Source organism: Phocoena phocoena, chromosome 1, assembly GCF_963924675.1.
Source record: "Phocoena phocoena chromosome 1, mPhoPho1.1, whole genome shotgun sequence".
In the NCBI taxonomy this organism is placed as follows: domain Eukaryota; kingdom Metazoa; phylum Chordata; class Mammalia; order Artiodactyla; family Phocoenidae; genus Phocoena; species Phocoena phocoena.
In genome coordinates, this window is record NC_089219.1 from 50763356 (window position 1) to 50780436 (window position 17081).

At 38.1% G+C, this 17081-nt stretch overlaps 1 protein-coding gene across 1 annotated transcript in view; it reads left to right on the forward strand.

Moving 5' to 3' along the window:
* The first annotated feature begins 14740 nt into the window (after positions 1–14740).
* HOOK1 (hook microtubule tethering protein 1) overlaps positions 14741–17081 on the forward strand; it is a 64926-nt gene continuing 62585 nt past the window's right edge. Inside the window, exon 1 of the mRNA XM_065875832.1 lies at positions 14741–14913. Coding sequence (XP_065731904.1) covers positions 14851–14913 — 63 coding nt within the window. The 5' untranslated portion in view covers positions 14741–14850. The remainder of the gene's footprint in view (positions 14914–17081) is intronic.

A 17081-nucleotide genomic window follows, 5' to 3' on the forward strand; every position in this document is an offset into this window, starting at 1 on the left:
AGTTTTGAAATAGAGAAGTATGAAGAATTTTGTTCTTTTTCAAGATTTTGGATATTTGGTATCCCTTGCAACTACATGAAAGGGATGTAATCAGCTTGTCCATTCTTCACAAAGGCAGTTAGAATTTTGATAGAGATTGCATTGAATCTGTAGATCAATTTGAGGAGTATTGTCTCTTAACAATATTAAGTCTTCCAATCTATGAACATGGAATGCCTTTCCATTTATTTAGGTCTTCTTTAATTTCTTTGAGCAATGTTTTGTTGTCTTCTGTGTACAAGTCTTACTCCTCCTTAGTTAAATTTATTAGTATTTTATTCATTTTGATTTTAAATGGAATTGTTCTGTTCTTTTCAGATTGTTCATTGCTGGTGTATAGAAATACTACTATAAGATTTTTATATGTTGGTCTTGTTTCCTGCAACTTTTCTGAATTCCTTTATTAGCTCTGTGAGATATATATATACACATATATACATATATATGTATATATATATGTGTATGTGTATGTATACACATATGTAGATTGTATATATATTCATATCATCTGTGAATACAGATAGTTTTGCCTGTTCCTTTTCAATTTGGAGGACTTTTCTTTCTTTTTCTGGACTTGTTGCCCTGGCTAGAGCTTCCAGTATCACGTTGAATAGAAGTGACAAAAGCAGACATTCTCATCTTATTTCTGATCTTGGGGGGAAAGCTTTCATTCTTTCACACTGAGTGGGGTTTTCACACATGGCTTTTATCATGTTGAGGAAGTTGCCTTTTACTCCTAGTTTTCTGAATAATTTTATCATGAAAGATTGTTGAATTTTTAACTTTGTCAAACGCCTTTTCTGCATGAATTGAAATGACTGTGAGGGTTTTTTTCTTTTTTTTCTATTAATATGATGTAATATACTGATTGCTTTTCATATGTTAAACCACCCTTGCATTCCTGGGATAAAAATCACACTTTGTTATGGGGTATAATCCTTTTAATATGCTCTTGGATTTGTTTTGATGAGGATTTTTGCATCTATATTCAAAAGGGATATTGGCCTATGGTTTTCTTTTCTTGTAATGTCTTTGTTTGGTTTTGATATCAGAATAATGCTGACCTCATAGAATGAGTTAGGAAGTGTTTCCTCCTCTTCTGTTTTTTGGAAGAGTTTGAGAAGGATTGGTGTTATTTCTTGAAACACTTGGTAGACTCTACCAGTGAAGCCACGCAGTCCTGAGTTGTTCTTTTCTGGAGGCTTTTGATTATTGATCAAAATAATTAGGTCTATTCAGATTTTCTATTTCTCCTTGATTCAGTTTTGGTAGTTTGTGTGTTTTGAGTAATTGTTCATTTCATCTAGATTATCTAATTTGTTGATACACAAATGTTTATGGCGTTCTCTTATAACCATTTTTATTTCTATAAGGTCAACAGTAAATCTTCATTTCATTTTTTATTTTAGTGACTTGAATACTTTTTCTTGATTAGTAGATCTAAAGGTTTGGTAATTTTGTTGATCTTTTCAAAGAACCAGCTTTTATTTCATTTATCCTACCATTTTTCTATTTTCTGTTTCATTTATCTCTACTCAAATCTTCGTTATTTCTTTCCTTCCACTTGCTTTGGATTTAGTTTGCTAGTTCGGATTTTTCTTTGCTAGTTTCTTAGGAAGTTTAGATTATTGATATAAGGTTTTTCTCTTTTTTTAATGTAGACATTTTAGAACCATAAATTTCTCTCCAAGAACTGCTTTAACTGCATCCCATAAGTTTTGGTGTGTTGTATTTTCTTTTTCATTAATCTCACAGTATCTTCTAATTTATTGTGATTTCTTTTTTGACCCATTGGTTGAGAGTGTGTTGTTTAATTTCCACATATTTGTGAATTTGGCAGTTTTCCTGTTTATCTTCCTCCTTGCCTCCTTCCCTCTCTTCTTTCCTCCCATTTCTTCTATCCTTCCTTCCTTCCTCCCTTCCTCCCTTCCTTCCTTCCTTCCGTCCCTTCTTTCTTTCTTTCTTCCTTCCTTTCTTTCTTTCTTTCTTTCTTTCTTTCTTTCTTCCTTCCTTCCTTCCTTCCTTCCTTTCTTTTTCTTTCTTTCTTTCTTTCTTTCTTTCTTTCTTTCTTTCTTTCTTTCTTTCTTTCTTTCTTTCTTTCTTTCTTTCTTTCTTTCTTCTGTCTTTAAAAAGGTTTTTTTCCTGTGTGTTGAAGAACACTAAACATGAGATCTACTCTGTTAACAAACTTTAAGTGTACAATACTGTATTATTATAGGTTAACTATAGGCAGGGTGTTGTACAGCAGATCTCTAGAAGTTTTTCATGTGACATAACTGAAACTTTATACCTGTTGAACAGCGCCACCCCATTTTCCCTCCCTCCAGCCCCTGGCAACCACCATTCTAGTCTCTGTTTCTATGAGATTGACAGTTTTAGATACCTCATACAGGTGAAATCAGGCAGCATTTATTCTTCCGTGACTGGGTTACTTCACTTAGCATAGTGTCCTGCAGGTTTATCCATGTTGTCACATATGGCAGGATTTCCTTCTTTTTTAAGGCTAAACAATATTCCATTGTATGTATATACCACATTTTATTTATTCGTTCATCTGTTAATGGATATTTAGGTTGTTTCTATATGTTGGTTATTGTCAATAATGCTGTAATCAACATGGGAATGCATATATCTTGTAGAGATCCTGATTCCAATTCTTTTGGCTATATACCTCAAAGTAGGATTGCTGGATCATATGGTAAGTCTAATTTTAATTGTTTGAAGAAACCCCATACTGTTCTCCATAGAGGCTTCACCCTTTTACATTTTACATCTACCAAGAGTGTACAAGGTTTCCAATTTCTCCACATCCTCACCAACACTTGTTACCTTTTAAATATATATATATAATAACTATCTTAGCAGGTGTGAGTGATATCTAATTGTGGTTTTGACTTGCATTTCCCTGGTGATTAGTGATGCTGAACATCTTTTCATATACCTATTGGCCACTTGTATGTCTTTAGAGAAATGTTAATTCAAGTTCTTTGCCCATTTTATAATCTTTTTTTTGTTTTTGTTTTTGTTTTTGGCTGTTGAGTTGTAGGAGTTCCTTATATACTTTGGATATTAATCTTTTATAAGATATATGGTTTTAAAATATTTTTTCCCACTCTTAGTTTGTCTGTTCATTCTGTTGTTTCCTTCACTGTGCAGATTTTTAGTGTAATTACATATGTAATTTTGCTGTTGTTGCTTGTGCTTTTTGGTGAGTTATGTAAGAATCATTGCCAAACCCAATGTCATGAGCATTTCTTCTATGTTTTCTTCTGGACTTTTATGATTTCTCATTTTATTTCATGGTGGTCAGAAAAAATGTTTTGTATGGTTTCAGTCTTTTTAAATATATTGAAATTTATTTTGTGGCCTAACATATGATCTTTCCTGGAGAATGTTCCATATGCGCTTGAGGAAAAAGTGTATTCTGCTGCCGTTGGGTGGTGTGTTCTATATGTGTCTCTTAGATCCTGTTGGCTTATAATGTTAAGTCTTCTGTTTTCTTGCTGATTTCTGTGTAGTTGTTCTATCCATTATTGAAAGTGGGGTGTGTGTGTGTATATATATATATATATATATATATATATATATATATATATATATATATATATAATATGTCCTACTGTTACTGTTCATCCCTTTGTTAGTTTTTGCTTCATATATTTTGGTGCTCTGTTTATGTGTCTATACTTAATATATCTTCTTGATGTATTATGCTTTCATCACTATGTAATAGCCTTTTATAACAATTTTCCTTAAACTCTATTTTGTCTGATATTAATATAGACAATCCAGCATGTTTTTTTGTTTGTTATTTTAAATTTTATTTATTTATTTATTTTTGGCTATATTGGGTCTTCGTTTCTGCGCGTGAACTTTCTCTAGGTGCGGCGAGCGGGGGCCACTCTTCATCGCGGTGCATGGGCCTCTCACTATCGCAGCCTGTCTTGTTGCGGAGCACAGACTCCAGACGCGCAGGCTCAGTAGTTGTGGCTCACGGGCCTCGTTGCTCCGCAGCATGTGGGATCTTCCCACACCAGGGCTCGAACCCGTGTCCCCTGCATTGGCAGGCAGATTCTCAACCACTGTGCCACCAGGGAAGCCCCCAGCATGTTTTGATTAGTGTCTGCATGGAATATTTTTTCACATCTCCTAATTTTCAACCTAGCTTACCTTTGAATCTAAAGTGAGTCTCTTGTAGAGATAGTATGGTTGAATCATGTTTTTTAATCCATTCTGCCATTTTTTTGCCTTTTGATTGAGGTTTTAATTTCATTTACCTGTAATGTAATTACAGATAAGGAAGGACTTCTATTTTGTATAGGCTGTCTATATGTCTTATATCTTTTCTTGTTCCTCAATTCCTCCATTACTGCCTTCTTTCGTGTTCAAAATGTATTTTTTAGTATTCCATTTGGATTCCTTTCTCATTTTTTCCCACACAGTTTTAAGTTATTTTCTTAGTGGTTGCCCTAGAGATTACAATTACAATTGCATTTTGATTCATAACAATTTAGTTTGAATTAGTATCATCTTAGCTTCAATTATGTATAAAATGTTTGTTCCTGTACAATTCCATCCCTCCCTTTATGTTATTGTCACAAATTACTTTTTATACTTTGTGTACCCATCAAAATAGACTTATTATTTTATGCCATTTTCTTTAAATCATATAGGGAAAGCAAGGAGTTACAAAGTAAAAATACATTAATACTGACTTTTTTATTTACCTATGTAGTTACCATTATTTCTCCTCTTGTGTTTTTTCCTTCCCCTTCTCCCTCTCTTCATTTGTTCCATTGTTTCTTTGCCCCTTCTTTCCTTGTTTCTTATTTTCATTTCTAAAACATTGGTAGAAAAAAGAGAAAGTTGTATTTTATTATTATTTTAAATTGAGAAGCTTATAATGTCCCTGGTAATTAATCGTTTCTCTTGTCTTTGACACTCACATGATGTGTTACAAAATTGATTTGCCTTTTTTTATATGCAAGTTCAGCATCCCCAATTAGATGGCAAGCAGAGTAAGGGTAGACACTCTGCCATATACTTCTGCACATTTCCAGTGTCAAAGGAAATGTTCTGTCTATAGAAGATACTTAATAGGTGGTTGTTGATGTCCTAGATATCCTGCCTCCTTCCTTCAGGTATGCAAGCTATTATTATCCCCATTTACAGTGAGAAAACTGAGAACCAAGAGAGTTCAGGAACTTGACCATGGGCTTTGTACATGACATTGTTTTTCAGGCAACTTGCCTCAGTTATCTCTGACAAGCCTACAACAAGCTTTCCCACCACTAGCACCAACTTCTGGCAACAGGCAGTACTTGTAATGAATAATCCAACTGAGACAGCATTCAGTTTGAGATGCCTATCTGTTCTTTTTGAATCAACACTGAAAGCAAATGAAACAGAATTATTTCCCACAGACTTCCTGAGCAGTAGAAATGTTTGAACCTTATTCTCAACTGAAGGACAATATTTGTGAGGGTAGCTCTGCATGCAAGTCACAATGAACAACTTCAAGTGGAGCAGGGAAAGCAGCATGACCATAGTTTGCTATTCTCGAGACTTGAAGTGGTTGGTACTTGTCCTTCTGGCTCACAGACCTCCTTGCTTAGCTTGGGGAACACAATGGGATAGTAGAAAGCACAGATGAGGCTTTTGGGGCCAAACAACATGGGTTTTAGCTCTGGGCTATCTGCCATACATATTGCAACTTTGAAGAAGTTACTTCCTCATTTGCAAAAATAAGGATTGTTGTAAGGATTAATTTAAATTGTGTACGTGATGGTGCCCGGAATAGAAGAAATTGATGTTAGCTTTCTTTCCATCCATGGACCCATCTCACTTCTCCACTTCCCCCACCCCCCCTTTCACATTGTCCAGAGTCCTCATTCTCTCTGCTTCCAACCCCTTATAAAATATATGAGCTGTTAAGTACTTTCACCCTGAAGTGTAAATGGCTACTAGGTTCAATATTTTAGTTTTTACAGGGATGTTATTATTTTAACACAGAACTAAAATCTAATGTCCAAGGAATGAAATTATAATTGGGAAATGTAACCTGCTTTGGTCATAGAAATTCAGCCTTACTAAACACCATTTCCCATAAAATGGAGCCAGGGCTTCTTTGAGAAATGACTGATGTCAAGATAGGGACAGGAAAGTACAATACAAGGGGAACCTGGAATGTCTTGTGTATGGAAGAGCTTAAAAAACAGTAGAAGTATGCAGAAATGACTCAGAAGCCAACTTGAAGGGGTTCCCATTGGCTGAACTTGGGACAGTTTGATGATTAAAAAGAAATAGTGGCAAGAATTTATTATATCATATTGAATAAAAACACGTTTATGCATCCATATTTATACTTTAAAAAGTAAAAGGTGGATATGGAGATAAGAGGAAAAGTCTTTTTTCTTTTAACAGAATAATGTCAGCTAATAGATGTAAAAAGAATAATGGAAGTAGAAAAGCACCATTTTGTGACCACCATTGTAATAGTTAATTCAGGCAATAATTAACAATGGAAGCTAAAAGCAAAAGCATTGGGTGACAAACTTTTGGGGAACCATATATTCACACAATCTCAAATTACTAAGTAATTACAATGGAAAAAATCTTTACAATGGAGAAATCTGGTGGACACTATCTGACTAAATTATAAAATCTAACATCTCCCATAATCAGACAATCCAATGTCATATTCCTGCCAAGGCGACACACTGAGCTCCTATATTATCTCTGCTAAAAATGGTAAAACCAAATCTGGTCATGAAGAGACAACCTGACAAATGTTACTGGACTGGACTATTCAAAAATGTTGCTGTCATGAAATCACACACACACATATACACAGGCTGGGGAACTGACCTAGATTAGAGGAGACTAAAGCAACTTGGCAATAAACACAACGCATGGTCCTTGATTTCTTGATTTTTGGATTCCAGAGCAGGGAATATAATTGGGGGCAATTAGGTAAATTTAAAGAAGGATTGCATATTTAATAATAATATTGTATCAATGTTAAATTTCCCAAGTGTGATAATTATATGTGGTTATATAAGAGAATGTCCTTATTCTTAGAAGATTTAAGGGTAAAGGGTAATTTTTTTTGTTCTATTGAAATATATATATATGGAGAGAGAGAGAGAATGTGGCAACTATAGCCTAAAAATCAATTTGAACATAAAAAAAATACACCCCCAAGAGTAGGCCAGTTATTCAGTCTAAATGGTCAACTTAATTATTCCTCAGAAAAATCATGTGAAGTTTATAAGAAAAATTATATTCGAAGTAACAGGTCCAGCTCATCTTCAGATAAAAAATGTCAAAATCTTAATCCATTCAAGGTCTCTCAGTCATGTATTTTAGTCACTAGGCTTCAGTCAGCAGATTCTCTAACAGCGACAATTAATTTCACTCATCTAGACATGATGGCTTCGCTTGCTTCACAGTGTTAAACAAAAAGAATCTTGACTGCCTGAAGAAATATTTCAGTAGCAAGGGAAAGTACAGAAACAATGACCGAAGAACTGTACATGCTCTATTTTATTTTGCAAAGATTGTCTTTTAAAAAGTCAGTTCTAACCACAAAACACACACACACACACACACACACACACACACACACACAAAAGAACACAATTTTTGGAGGTGATGGCTGAGTTTAGAACTTTGATTATGGTGATGGCATCATGAGTATACACAGATGTCCAAACTCATCAATATGCATATATTAAATGTGTGTAAATGTTTGTATATCAATTATACTTCAATAAAGCTTAAAAAAATGGTTCTGATCTCCCCTAGGAGAATTCTCCTCTTTACATTTGAAAAGAGATTTTCTGAAGTATGCAATTTATTCATTATATGATCAGTTTCTTCATCTATAAAATAAAGATTAAAAGTGTTACCTACCTTGTCAGTTTGTTGAGGATAATGAATTAGAAAAGATGAAGAACTTAGAATAGAGCTTAGCGCCTAATAAGTACTCCATACATTTTAGCTGTTATTATTGTTGCTGTTGTTGTCATAGGTTTTTATAGCCTCAGGACTGGATATCTTCGTGGTTACCAATCATGTTCATACAAAACACTGTTCCAGCGTGAAGTCCCATACGTTAATGAAATGTGCAGCTTCTCTCTTTTCTCTATAAGGCTAAGGCCTGATCAGTTTTTTAATTTATGTTTGTTTTGTTTTGTTTGGGGGATATCTGGAAAATATTTCCAAATCACATAACATAGTATTTATTTATTTGGTTAAATCATTTAAAAAATTTTATTAACCATAACTGGACTTCTAGGTATTTCCTACAACTGCTTCTATTAACAAACCCATCACACATCTTTCCTGGCATTTCTGTCTTTGTTTTTACAGCCCAACTTTTTATGGCTAGATAGCTCCCCCCTTCTTCTGTCCTTAAATGATCTGATACATTTCTTCCTTTTAGCATTTTGGTATTTTAAGATGTATTAAATTCTATATAAGTTATATTATCTAACACATGGAGAGTGAGGAAGATACATTTCCTCAGGCAAAAATCACTTCCTGTATTTTCAACTGATATATGTGTGGAGGTTTCAGAATACCGTGTTTAGCCACAATGGTTTCAAGTATAGTTTTCTCAAGCTATAATAAAATATAAGCAGTATCTCTAACACAGTGATCCCTGTCATTCTTAGAAATCATGCTCTTATTATTATTTCTGTGAACCTTGTCTCATGAATGTGATTTTATTCACTTTCCATTTATATAATGTAAATTAAAGAACTTCTTATTTTAAAATATTTATTTTCAATACCCTTGAAAACAATAGGAGGTACCTTGGGTAGTTATACTGTAAAGTTAGATTTTGCTTGCTTTTTAGAGACAAACATCTTTGGATTAAGTGATTAGCCACTATGTGTCAGTGTTTAGATTTTATTTTAAAAATCTGCTTACATGGATTAGAAGGATTTTTGTATAGAAGAAACAGGTCACCAACAGAATGAGGCATATGGATCATCTCTTCTAACAGAGTGTAAAATGATGACATGTCTTGTAATTCACTTAAATAAGCTGAGCTAGAAAGTACAGGATTTATATGTTTAAGTGATACTTTAGGTTGGTTACATCATCAGTACATTTTACTAAATGTTTATTTTTGTTACCTGTTGTTTTTATGTTTTTGAAAACATAGCTTTTAAGAACGTATACCTTGCTATTACATTTTTTTCTCATCTGAGTGCCTTAGGACAAGATAAAATAATCTGGTCCAATTTTATTTGACTTAGAGCTTTGGGGTGAGTTTAAATATGCTTAACAAAATGAAATAGTTATATTCATTTTCACTCAATAAATGGCAAACTAATGATTCCTTCCCATCAGTGTAAAATGCAATTGATAATATCACCCTATGCTGTGATTTATCTTTCCTAACTTTTGTTTCCCCAGGGACTCCAGTTTTAAATTCTCTAAGGCAGCATTTGTTTGGTGATTTGACACCAAGCCCCTACGTGAAATTATAACCGTGGCTACGATCCCTTTCCATTTTGGTGCCTTCTCAATGCAAGAACCAGGAATACCAACATGCTTCCTCTGTGACCATTTTAACTGTGTGGTTATGATACTATTGCCCCAGTTAAGGTTACCTGTCCATGCTTTTTTGAACCATGCTTTACCGTTCTGAGTGATGGTACCCCCACCTCTACCTAAATGACTGTGGACATTACTGCTGTCCAGATGATACTGTGATGTGATACCCAGATCCCAACATCTGGGAGTGCTGTTGGCAGACAGCCATCAGCCTCTGTGAATTGCCTAGGCTGTCATGCCACCTTTCCACAATAGTCCACATCCAAGGACTTATCAACATGGTGGCATAAGGATCAAGCCCCCTTCATCCAAACTCAGACATCTCAGAAGGGTCATTCCAGCTTCAGAGCTCCCCAGGGATTGGTTGGGACTTTCAGTAGGACTGCATCACAGCCTTCCTTCTTTCTTCCTCTGAGCACTTCTGCTTCCTTTCCTTCCCTTCCATGGCTGTTATTCCCAAGAGCACTTCTTAATAATCCTTTTGCATGCTAATCTCCATCTCAGAGTCACTTCTTGCAATTTTTTCTTATAGTATAAATTTGAAATCCCTTGCATTGTAGATGTACATTCATCAGTGACAGAGATGACTTCACCCTTAATTTGAACTTGCACTTGGCTTGAACTTCTTCATTGAAACCCTAGAATAATCTCTTTTTGGGCAACCCAACAGGTTAGTAATAACATCACTTGTAAATACTGAACTAAAATGCATTAAAAAGCAGCATCATTAAGTGATATAAAATCACTTAAGTCTATAAAAGCCCCAGAAGCAAAATTCTCAGTGTCATGCACAGTCTCCAAATGAACATTAATTTCATAACAGGAGTGAAATTATTCCCTTTTATACGCAGTGGAAAGTAGTCCACATCCTTGATCCCCTTTCTCCAGTTTCTTTCTCCATAGTCACCATGGCTGAAAATACCTGTGGGGATGAAGTTTGTCCTAATCCCATCACCTAAAAGTTCAGATCTACTGAGTGCCCAAGTCAATTCTGTCCAAGAGTGTCTCTTTATCAAAGCCCAAAACTCACCCGTGGTTAGTGTTTGGGATTGGTCTTGCTTCCCTAAACCCAGTACAGTATTTAACAGAGCTAGGCACTTGCACTGACTGTGATCACAGGTCTGAGAACTAGAAGCTGTTTTAAAATGTCAGTTTTTGTCATCATCTCTCTTCCCTACCTAGGGTTTGTAAATCCCCTTGCCCAGGGCCTGGGCATTCTTATTTCAAAATATCTCCCAGATTCTGAAAACTGTTACAATCTAGAGACGTCTCCTTTTGCATTTAACTGACTGTGGATCTCGATGCTGATCAGATGTTGGATCTTCTGTGTGGGGGAATGCTTCAGGAATGAATGCTTTGCCGGCAAGGTCCACTGGATTGTCTGCTGCTGATATGGTGACTCTGCTAGAATGGCTGCTCTTTTTGAATGTCTAGTTCCATGCCTGTCCAGGGCAGGGTTTTCTTCTAGCTGGTGAACACCCTCAGCCATTCAGGGTATCTACATATCAGCAGAGAAAACCTTAGACTTCTCCATTTTTTCACTCCATGGTTTGAGTGTGCAAGACATAGATTTCCTCTTTACAAGAGAGCCTACTACAATTCTTTTTAAGGTACTTAATCAGGGATTTTCTCCTTTTATCATGTATCCATCCACTTGGAGTCCAATTCAGAGCTTAAAATCTCATCCTGACCTCGTCTTTCTCTTAAATTTTTTTTGGTTTATTTTAAAAAGGTAATATTAGTTCATTTTGGTAAAATAGGAAAATGGAAAAAAATAATCACAGTGAATAACCTCTACAAACATTTTAATATATCTTCTTTCAGTTTTTTTAATGAGTGCAAACACACACACACACCTTAAGACATACACACAGTGTAAATAATAGTTAAAATAGATTGAGCAACTATTATGAGCTAGGAATTCTGTTAGGCATTTTATGTGCATTTGGTCTTCACAGCAACCATAAGAGAAAATGTGGAGAGAATTGCTGTTTTTGTTTTTGTCTGCAGGCATCCAGCTCCCCTACTCCATCCACATGGGGCAACCACCCCATGATTTCAACTTGGGTCTGCAGTCCTGGTGGGGCAGCCAGTCGAGGTCCTTTGTCCTCTTCTGGCAAAGGGTTGGATACATATCCCTGATAGACCCATCAGATGCCCTTCCTGCAACTTGAATCTTGAACAGAATGACTCAGAAAGACTTGCAACCATTTTATCATATTCATCTGGGTGGTACTCTCCTGAAAAGACTTCTTATAATTTTTTGCTACCTCGATCTGATGAGCTGCTCTGGGACCTGCCCTTTCCCATGCAGAGTTCTTCAAATTTTTCTCCGAATCTGTGAGATTTTCTACACTTGCAATAACATTGATTTCTTTATAGTTACCAGGTTTGATTTCACCCACTTACCACCAAAAAAATCCTCAAGCAATATACACATGTACAGAAATATACAAGTATTATTCGAGTTTACAGATGATAAGATCACTATAGAAATTTTCTAAATTATTGTAAAGTACAAAGAAGGTAAAACTTACCAATTATTCCAAAACCTAGATATTATCATTATTACTATTCACATTTTTATTTCCTTTAGTCTAGTCCCTCCTCTCTCTGTGTATATATACATACATATATACACACACATGCGTCCACAGATATGTGTCTATATATATACAGAGAGAGAAATCCATACTGTATGTACAGATTTGATCATCACTTTTTAATTTTAATATTATTTTGTAAGCATTTTCCTGAGTAATTAAACTTCTTTCAAAATATTTTAAGATCTACAATATATTTTATTGTATGGATATATCATAATGTAGTTAATCATTCCTCTTTCAGACATTTAATGGCTGTTTCTTTTTTTGCTTTGATAAATAGCACTGCAATCAACAACTTTGTTGGCATCTGATTATTTTCTTAGAATAGATTCTGGAAGTAAAATTGACTTAAAGGCTTTGAACATTTTAAAGATTCTTGATATCTATTCTCAAAAACTTCTCAGAAAGATTGTGCCAATTTATAATTCCATGGCTAGTGCTTAAAAATTAGTTTTATTCAATTCTCCAAATATGGATGCTGACTTTTAGGAATGAATGCCAGAAGTTGGAAAATAACAGCCTATATTGTATCAGGCATTTCTTTAATATCTTTTTTTCCTGGTATAATGTAATGCAAGCTAATTTTATAATTAAAAACTTAGAAAAATATTCTAAAATGCTTGTTCCAGTTGTATATGAAAGTGTACTTTACTCTTTTCAACATTGTTTTGTGTTGTTTTATTTCAATGATTCATGTTTTGCACTTTTCTAACTTTTCATATTTGTTTGAAATATTTGTATTTCTTCTTCTCTGAATTCACAATCATGTCCTTCACATATTTTCCCATTAGATCTAGTACCATGAGGACAACTGGGCATCCTTCCCTGAGGACCTATTCTCTGCTTGTATAAAGCCCAGAAGGATAACTCAGTTGCCCCTCACTTACTCTTCTTAAATACTTCAAGTAGTTTAATCACCTGTGGCTCTTAGGAGTAAGTGTTCTCATACACTTCTAAGCATATATGGTTGCAGTAATTCATATTTGCAAAGGAGTTTTTAATTCATAAAAATCTTCCACATCCGTTATTTTTGCCTCTGTGAGGTATGCAGGGCTGGTTAGCGTCATTAGCGTTATTTCAGGAATGTGGTGGTTGGGTTCCAGAGGAGAAAGCTGTCATCATTGCCAGCGAGAAGTAAAGTCAAGACTCAGACAAGGTCTTCAATTCTTAGATCTTTTACTTTTCATTAAGTCATATTACTAATGTTGCTAGTGTCCCGAAGTATAAAATACTTCACACAAGGTAAGAAAGTTCTGGAATAATGTTAAGGGACTCAATAGCAAATGCATGTACTGTATTTTTAGAATGAGATTGATTTATATTGGCGGGCTTTTAATTGCAGTCATCCATCGGTTTTAAACTTTCAGTGTCTAAGTATAAAGATGCAGTAATATAAAGGATCCAGCTGCATTTTTACACAGAGCATGAATTGATGAGTTTATGAATGAGTGAAGTGATGTAAACCAACCGCAAGACTAACAATATGCCAGCCCATTTCAATAGCCTAAGCTATACATCAGTACCTTGGAGAGTTTCCAATTTTACACCTCCCCCTCCCCCATGAACATTCTCAGAAAAGACAAGTTTTCAACCGTTAAAGAAAAATAAGAAGCATTGTACATTGATATCTTCCATGTTTTTTGAAAACTAAAAGATCATTTTTTTCATTTTCCTACCTTTTGCCCCATTTAAAATAAAATTGCCCATGGTTTGTAATCTCGTGAGAGCTTATTTGATTTAAGCAGCTTTATAGTATTTTTCCCCCATAGGAAACACATTTCTTTGCCTTATCTGCAAATTAAAATATCGTTTTCTAATGAGAGCCTAGAAGAAAATCAACTCTCCCTATCTGGAGTGGTTTTTATTCACGGGTAGGATCTATTTCTGCAGACGTTGTGGAAGCAGTGTGGGTCTCCATAGCTGTAGCCAGGAGCTTGTCCTACCGGCGAGGAAGGAGGCCGGAAGATGCCGGAGCCGGCCCTGCGTACCCTTAGGGCCCCGTGGCCGCTTCTGCCCTTGGGGCTGCGCCTCAGCAACCCCCAACCGCGCACGCGCACGCGCACTCGCTGCCCCCCACCCTAGCTGCACCTGCCAGGTCATAAACCCCTTCCCACCGTCTCGCTCGCTCTCTAGGAGGCACAGTCTTGTCTCACGTTGATTGGTCGAAGCCCAAGAGGGCGTGTCCAATCAGCAATCCCTCCTGCTCAACCTATTCCCGCTCTTCCCGCCCCCTCCCCGCCTCACCCGTCCCCCTCCGGCACCTATCTTCTTTGTGACTGGTGCGCGCCCAGGTCACTCAGTGCAGAGGGGAGAGGTGTGCCGGAGTGGGAAGGAGGGGTGGAAGGACGGCGGGGAGGGGAAGGGAGGGGAGGGGGCGGGGCTCAGGTGCCGAGCAGCGCGGCCTGTGCCAGACGGGGGAGGGGGCGAACTGCGGGGCGGGGCAGGGGCAGCGGCGAGGAGGGGGCTACGCCGGCGACGTCGGCAGCGCGAGGCTTCGCGCGTGAGCGGCGCGGTCGCTGGGCCTGGCTACCGAGCTTTCCTGACGGGCGAGCAGGTCCTCGACACCGGCGCCTGGCGGAGCGCGGGGAGGAGGGAGGTTTTGGTGTCAGCGGTGTAGTTGACGGCAGTCCCGGCCATGGAAGAGACGCAGCCGCTTCCGCAGTCCGAGCTGCCACTGTGCGACAGCCTCATCATCTGGGTGAGTACCAGGGGGCGAGGGGGGCCGGGAGACCGCGGAGAGGTCCTGGGGGCTGCCTGGTCACTGGCACCTCTCAGGTTAGCCTGCGGAGCAGCGGGGACCACCTGCGCCGTAGCGGGGGCCACCTGCGCCCCGGACTCCGCGCATTGCCCTCCGCGCCTCCCGTCGCCCTTGACCGCGAGAGTGCCACCTGCGGGTCGCGGGGCAGGTGTGCGTCCGTGAGTGAGTGTGCGTGTGTTTATGTCTTTGAGGGCGGGGGAAGGGTAAAGGGAGTTCTGGGGGGCGGGACGGAGGAGGCTTGTCTTACCGCCCTGGTCGTGCTCCGAACAGCTGTGGCGGGAGCCAAGCGTCCATCCCTTTACTCCCCGCTCTCCCATTTTTTGCCCCTGCCCTGCGCCCAAGCCCTAGACTTTCTGGGCCACCGACACCCTTGCCTTCCGTCTGCTGAACAGTCTTACCATAGTGACCTTTGTGCCACTTGGGAGTGAAGACCCCCGCTGAAACCTCCCTCCCACTGCAAGCACCTTCCTCTACTTGGACACAGGTGACCAAGAGGTGGTTTTAGTTAGTGGATCATTGCTTCTCCTTGGCCCCAGGACATCCATGTTTGTAGAAGCCGCTTGGAAGAGATGTTTCCACGTATTTCCTGCGTGGATCAGAAGATATGTTAGGGATGGGGGCTTGTATTCCCTTTTTCTCACTGGTTCCCCTCCCCTTCCAATGGACAAGCATTTTCCTTAAAGAAAAGAACATGGCATTTTCATTTGCACTTTATCCGCGTTTAGTATTTCTGTTAATTTGTTGGGTTTGGACGGGCAGGATCTGTCCGCACTATTTCCGCCAGCAAAACAATGTCTCTGTCACCTTTTGGAGGTGCTCAGCTATCAGAGAGCTGGCATTCAGGTGTGGCTTCTAACCCACATTGGGCAAGGTTGATGCTCGATGGTCCACAAGGTGCTGTCAGTGATGCTCATCCCTAAACCAGTTGTTTAGTTTTGTGTAGGGGACTGTGTGCAGAATGGAATGTAAACAGACTGGATTAGGAGGAGGTAATTGGTTGATGAGATTCCCTGTCTATCTCTCAATGCATGTAATTCAAAAGAATGAGAAATTAGGGAAGGTTTCTGACAATGTGTGAAGTTTATTGGAAATAACCATAATGTAAAGCAACCTTTACACTTTGAAGGTTAACAGCTTTTGCTTTAAGTAGAATGCAAGCATCTGGAGTTTCTGAGTTAAAAGCAATTAGCAAAGTGTTCATCTGTATTTTCACTTAAAAGAAGTATTGGGAGTGCTTCCCTGGTGGCGCAGTGGATGAGAGTCCGCCTGCCGATGCAGGGGACACGGGTTCGTGTCCCGGTCCGGGAAGATCCCACATGCCGCGGAAAGGCTGGGCCCGTGAGCCATGGCCGCTGAGCCTGCGCGTCCAGAGCCTGTGCTCCGCAACGGGAGGGGCCGCAACAGTGAGAGGCCCGCGTACCGCAAAAAAAAAAAAAAAAAAAAAAAAAAAAAAGAAGTATTGGGATTTAGATACCATGTTTAAGGCTGTCATGAAACAAGACAACATTACTTCTAATGATGTGTTCTATTAAACAAGTGACTAATTAAAGGGTGTATCCTAATCTGTTGCATTGTTGCTCTAAACATGACTTACCTAGTAAACTTAGTCTTTATGATGTCATTGACTTCCATGAGAGTTGGTGGTGAAGTATAGGATTTTCTTGAATTGTATTTCAAAATTTAAAATATTTTGTGACTGTATCCATTGTTTTAATCAGTATTAATAAATAGTGAAGTTCCTACTTTGTATAAGACACTGAGGAAGAGAGATATCAAGCATAATCAAAGAATTTTCAGTTTTAATTGATGTGGTAGGCAGAGCTGTGTATTTTTTATAATGGAAGGCAAAATTCCTTAAACACTGTAAAAATATTATTTATTTATATTTACTTTTATTTTTCTGGCTGCACCATGTGGCATGTTGAATCTTAGTTCCCCCGCACAAGGGATCGAACCCGTGCCCCCTGCATTGGGAGCACAGTCTTAAGCACTGGACCGCCAGGGAAGTCCCATGTAAAAATATTATTTATAATAATAAGGAAAGATAAGGAATCATAGGTGACAGAGTATAACTGGTTGTTTGCTTCTCCAGTTCTCTCTCAGGCTGC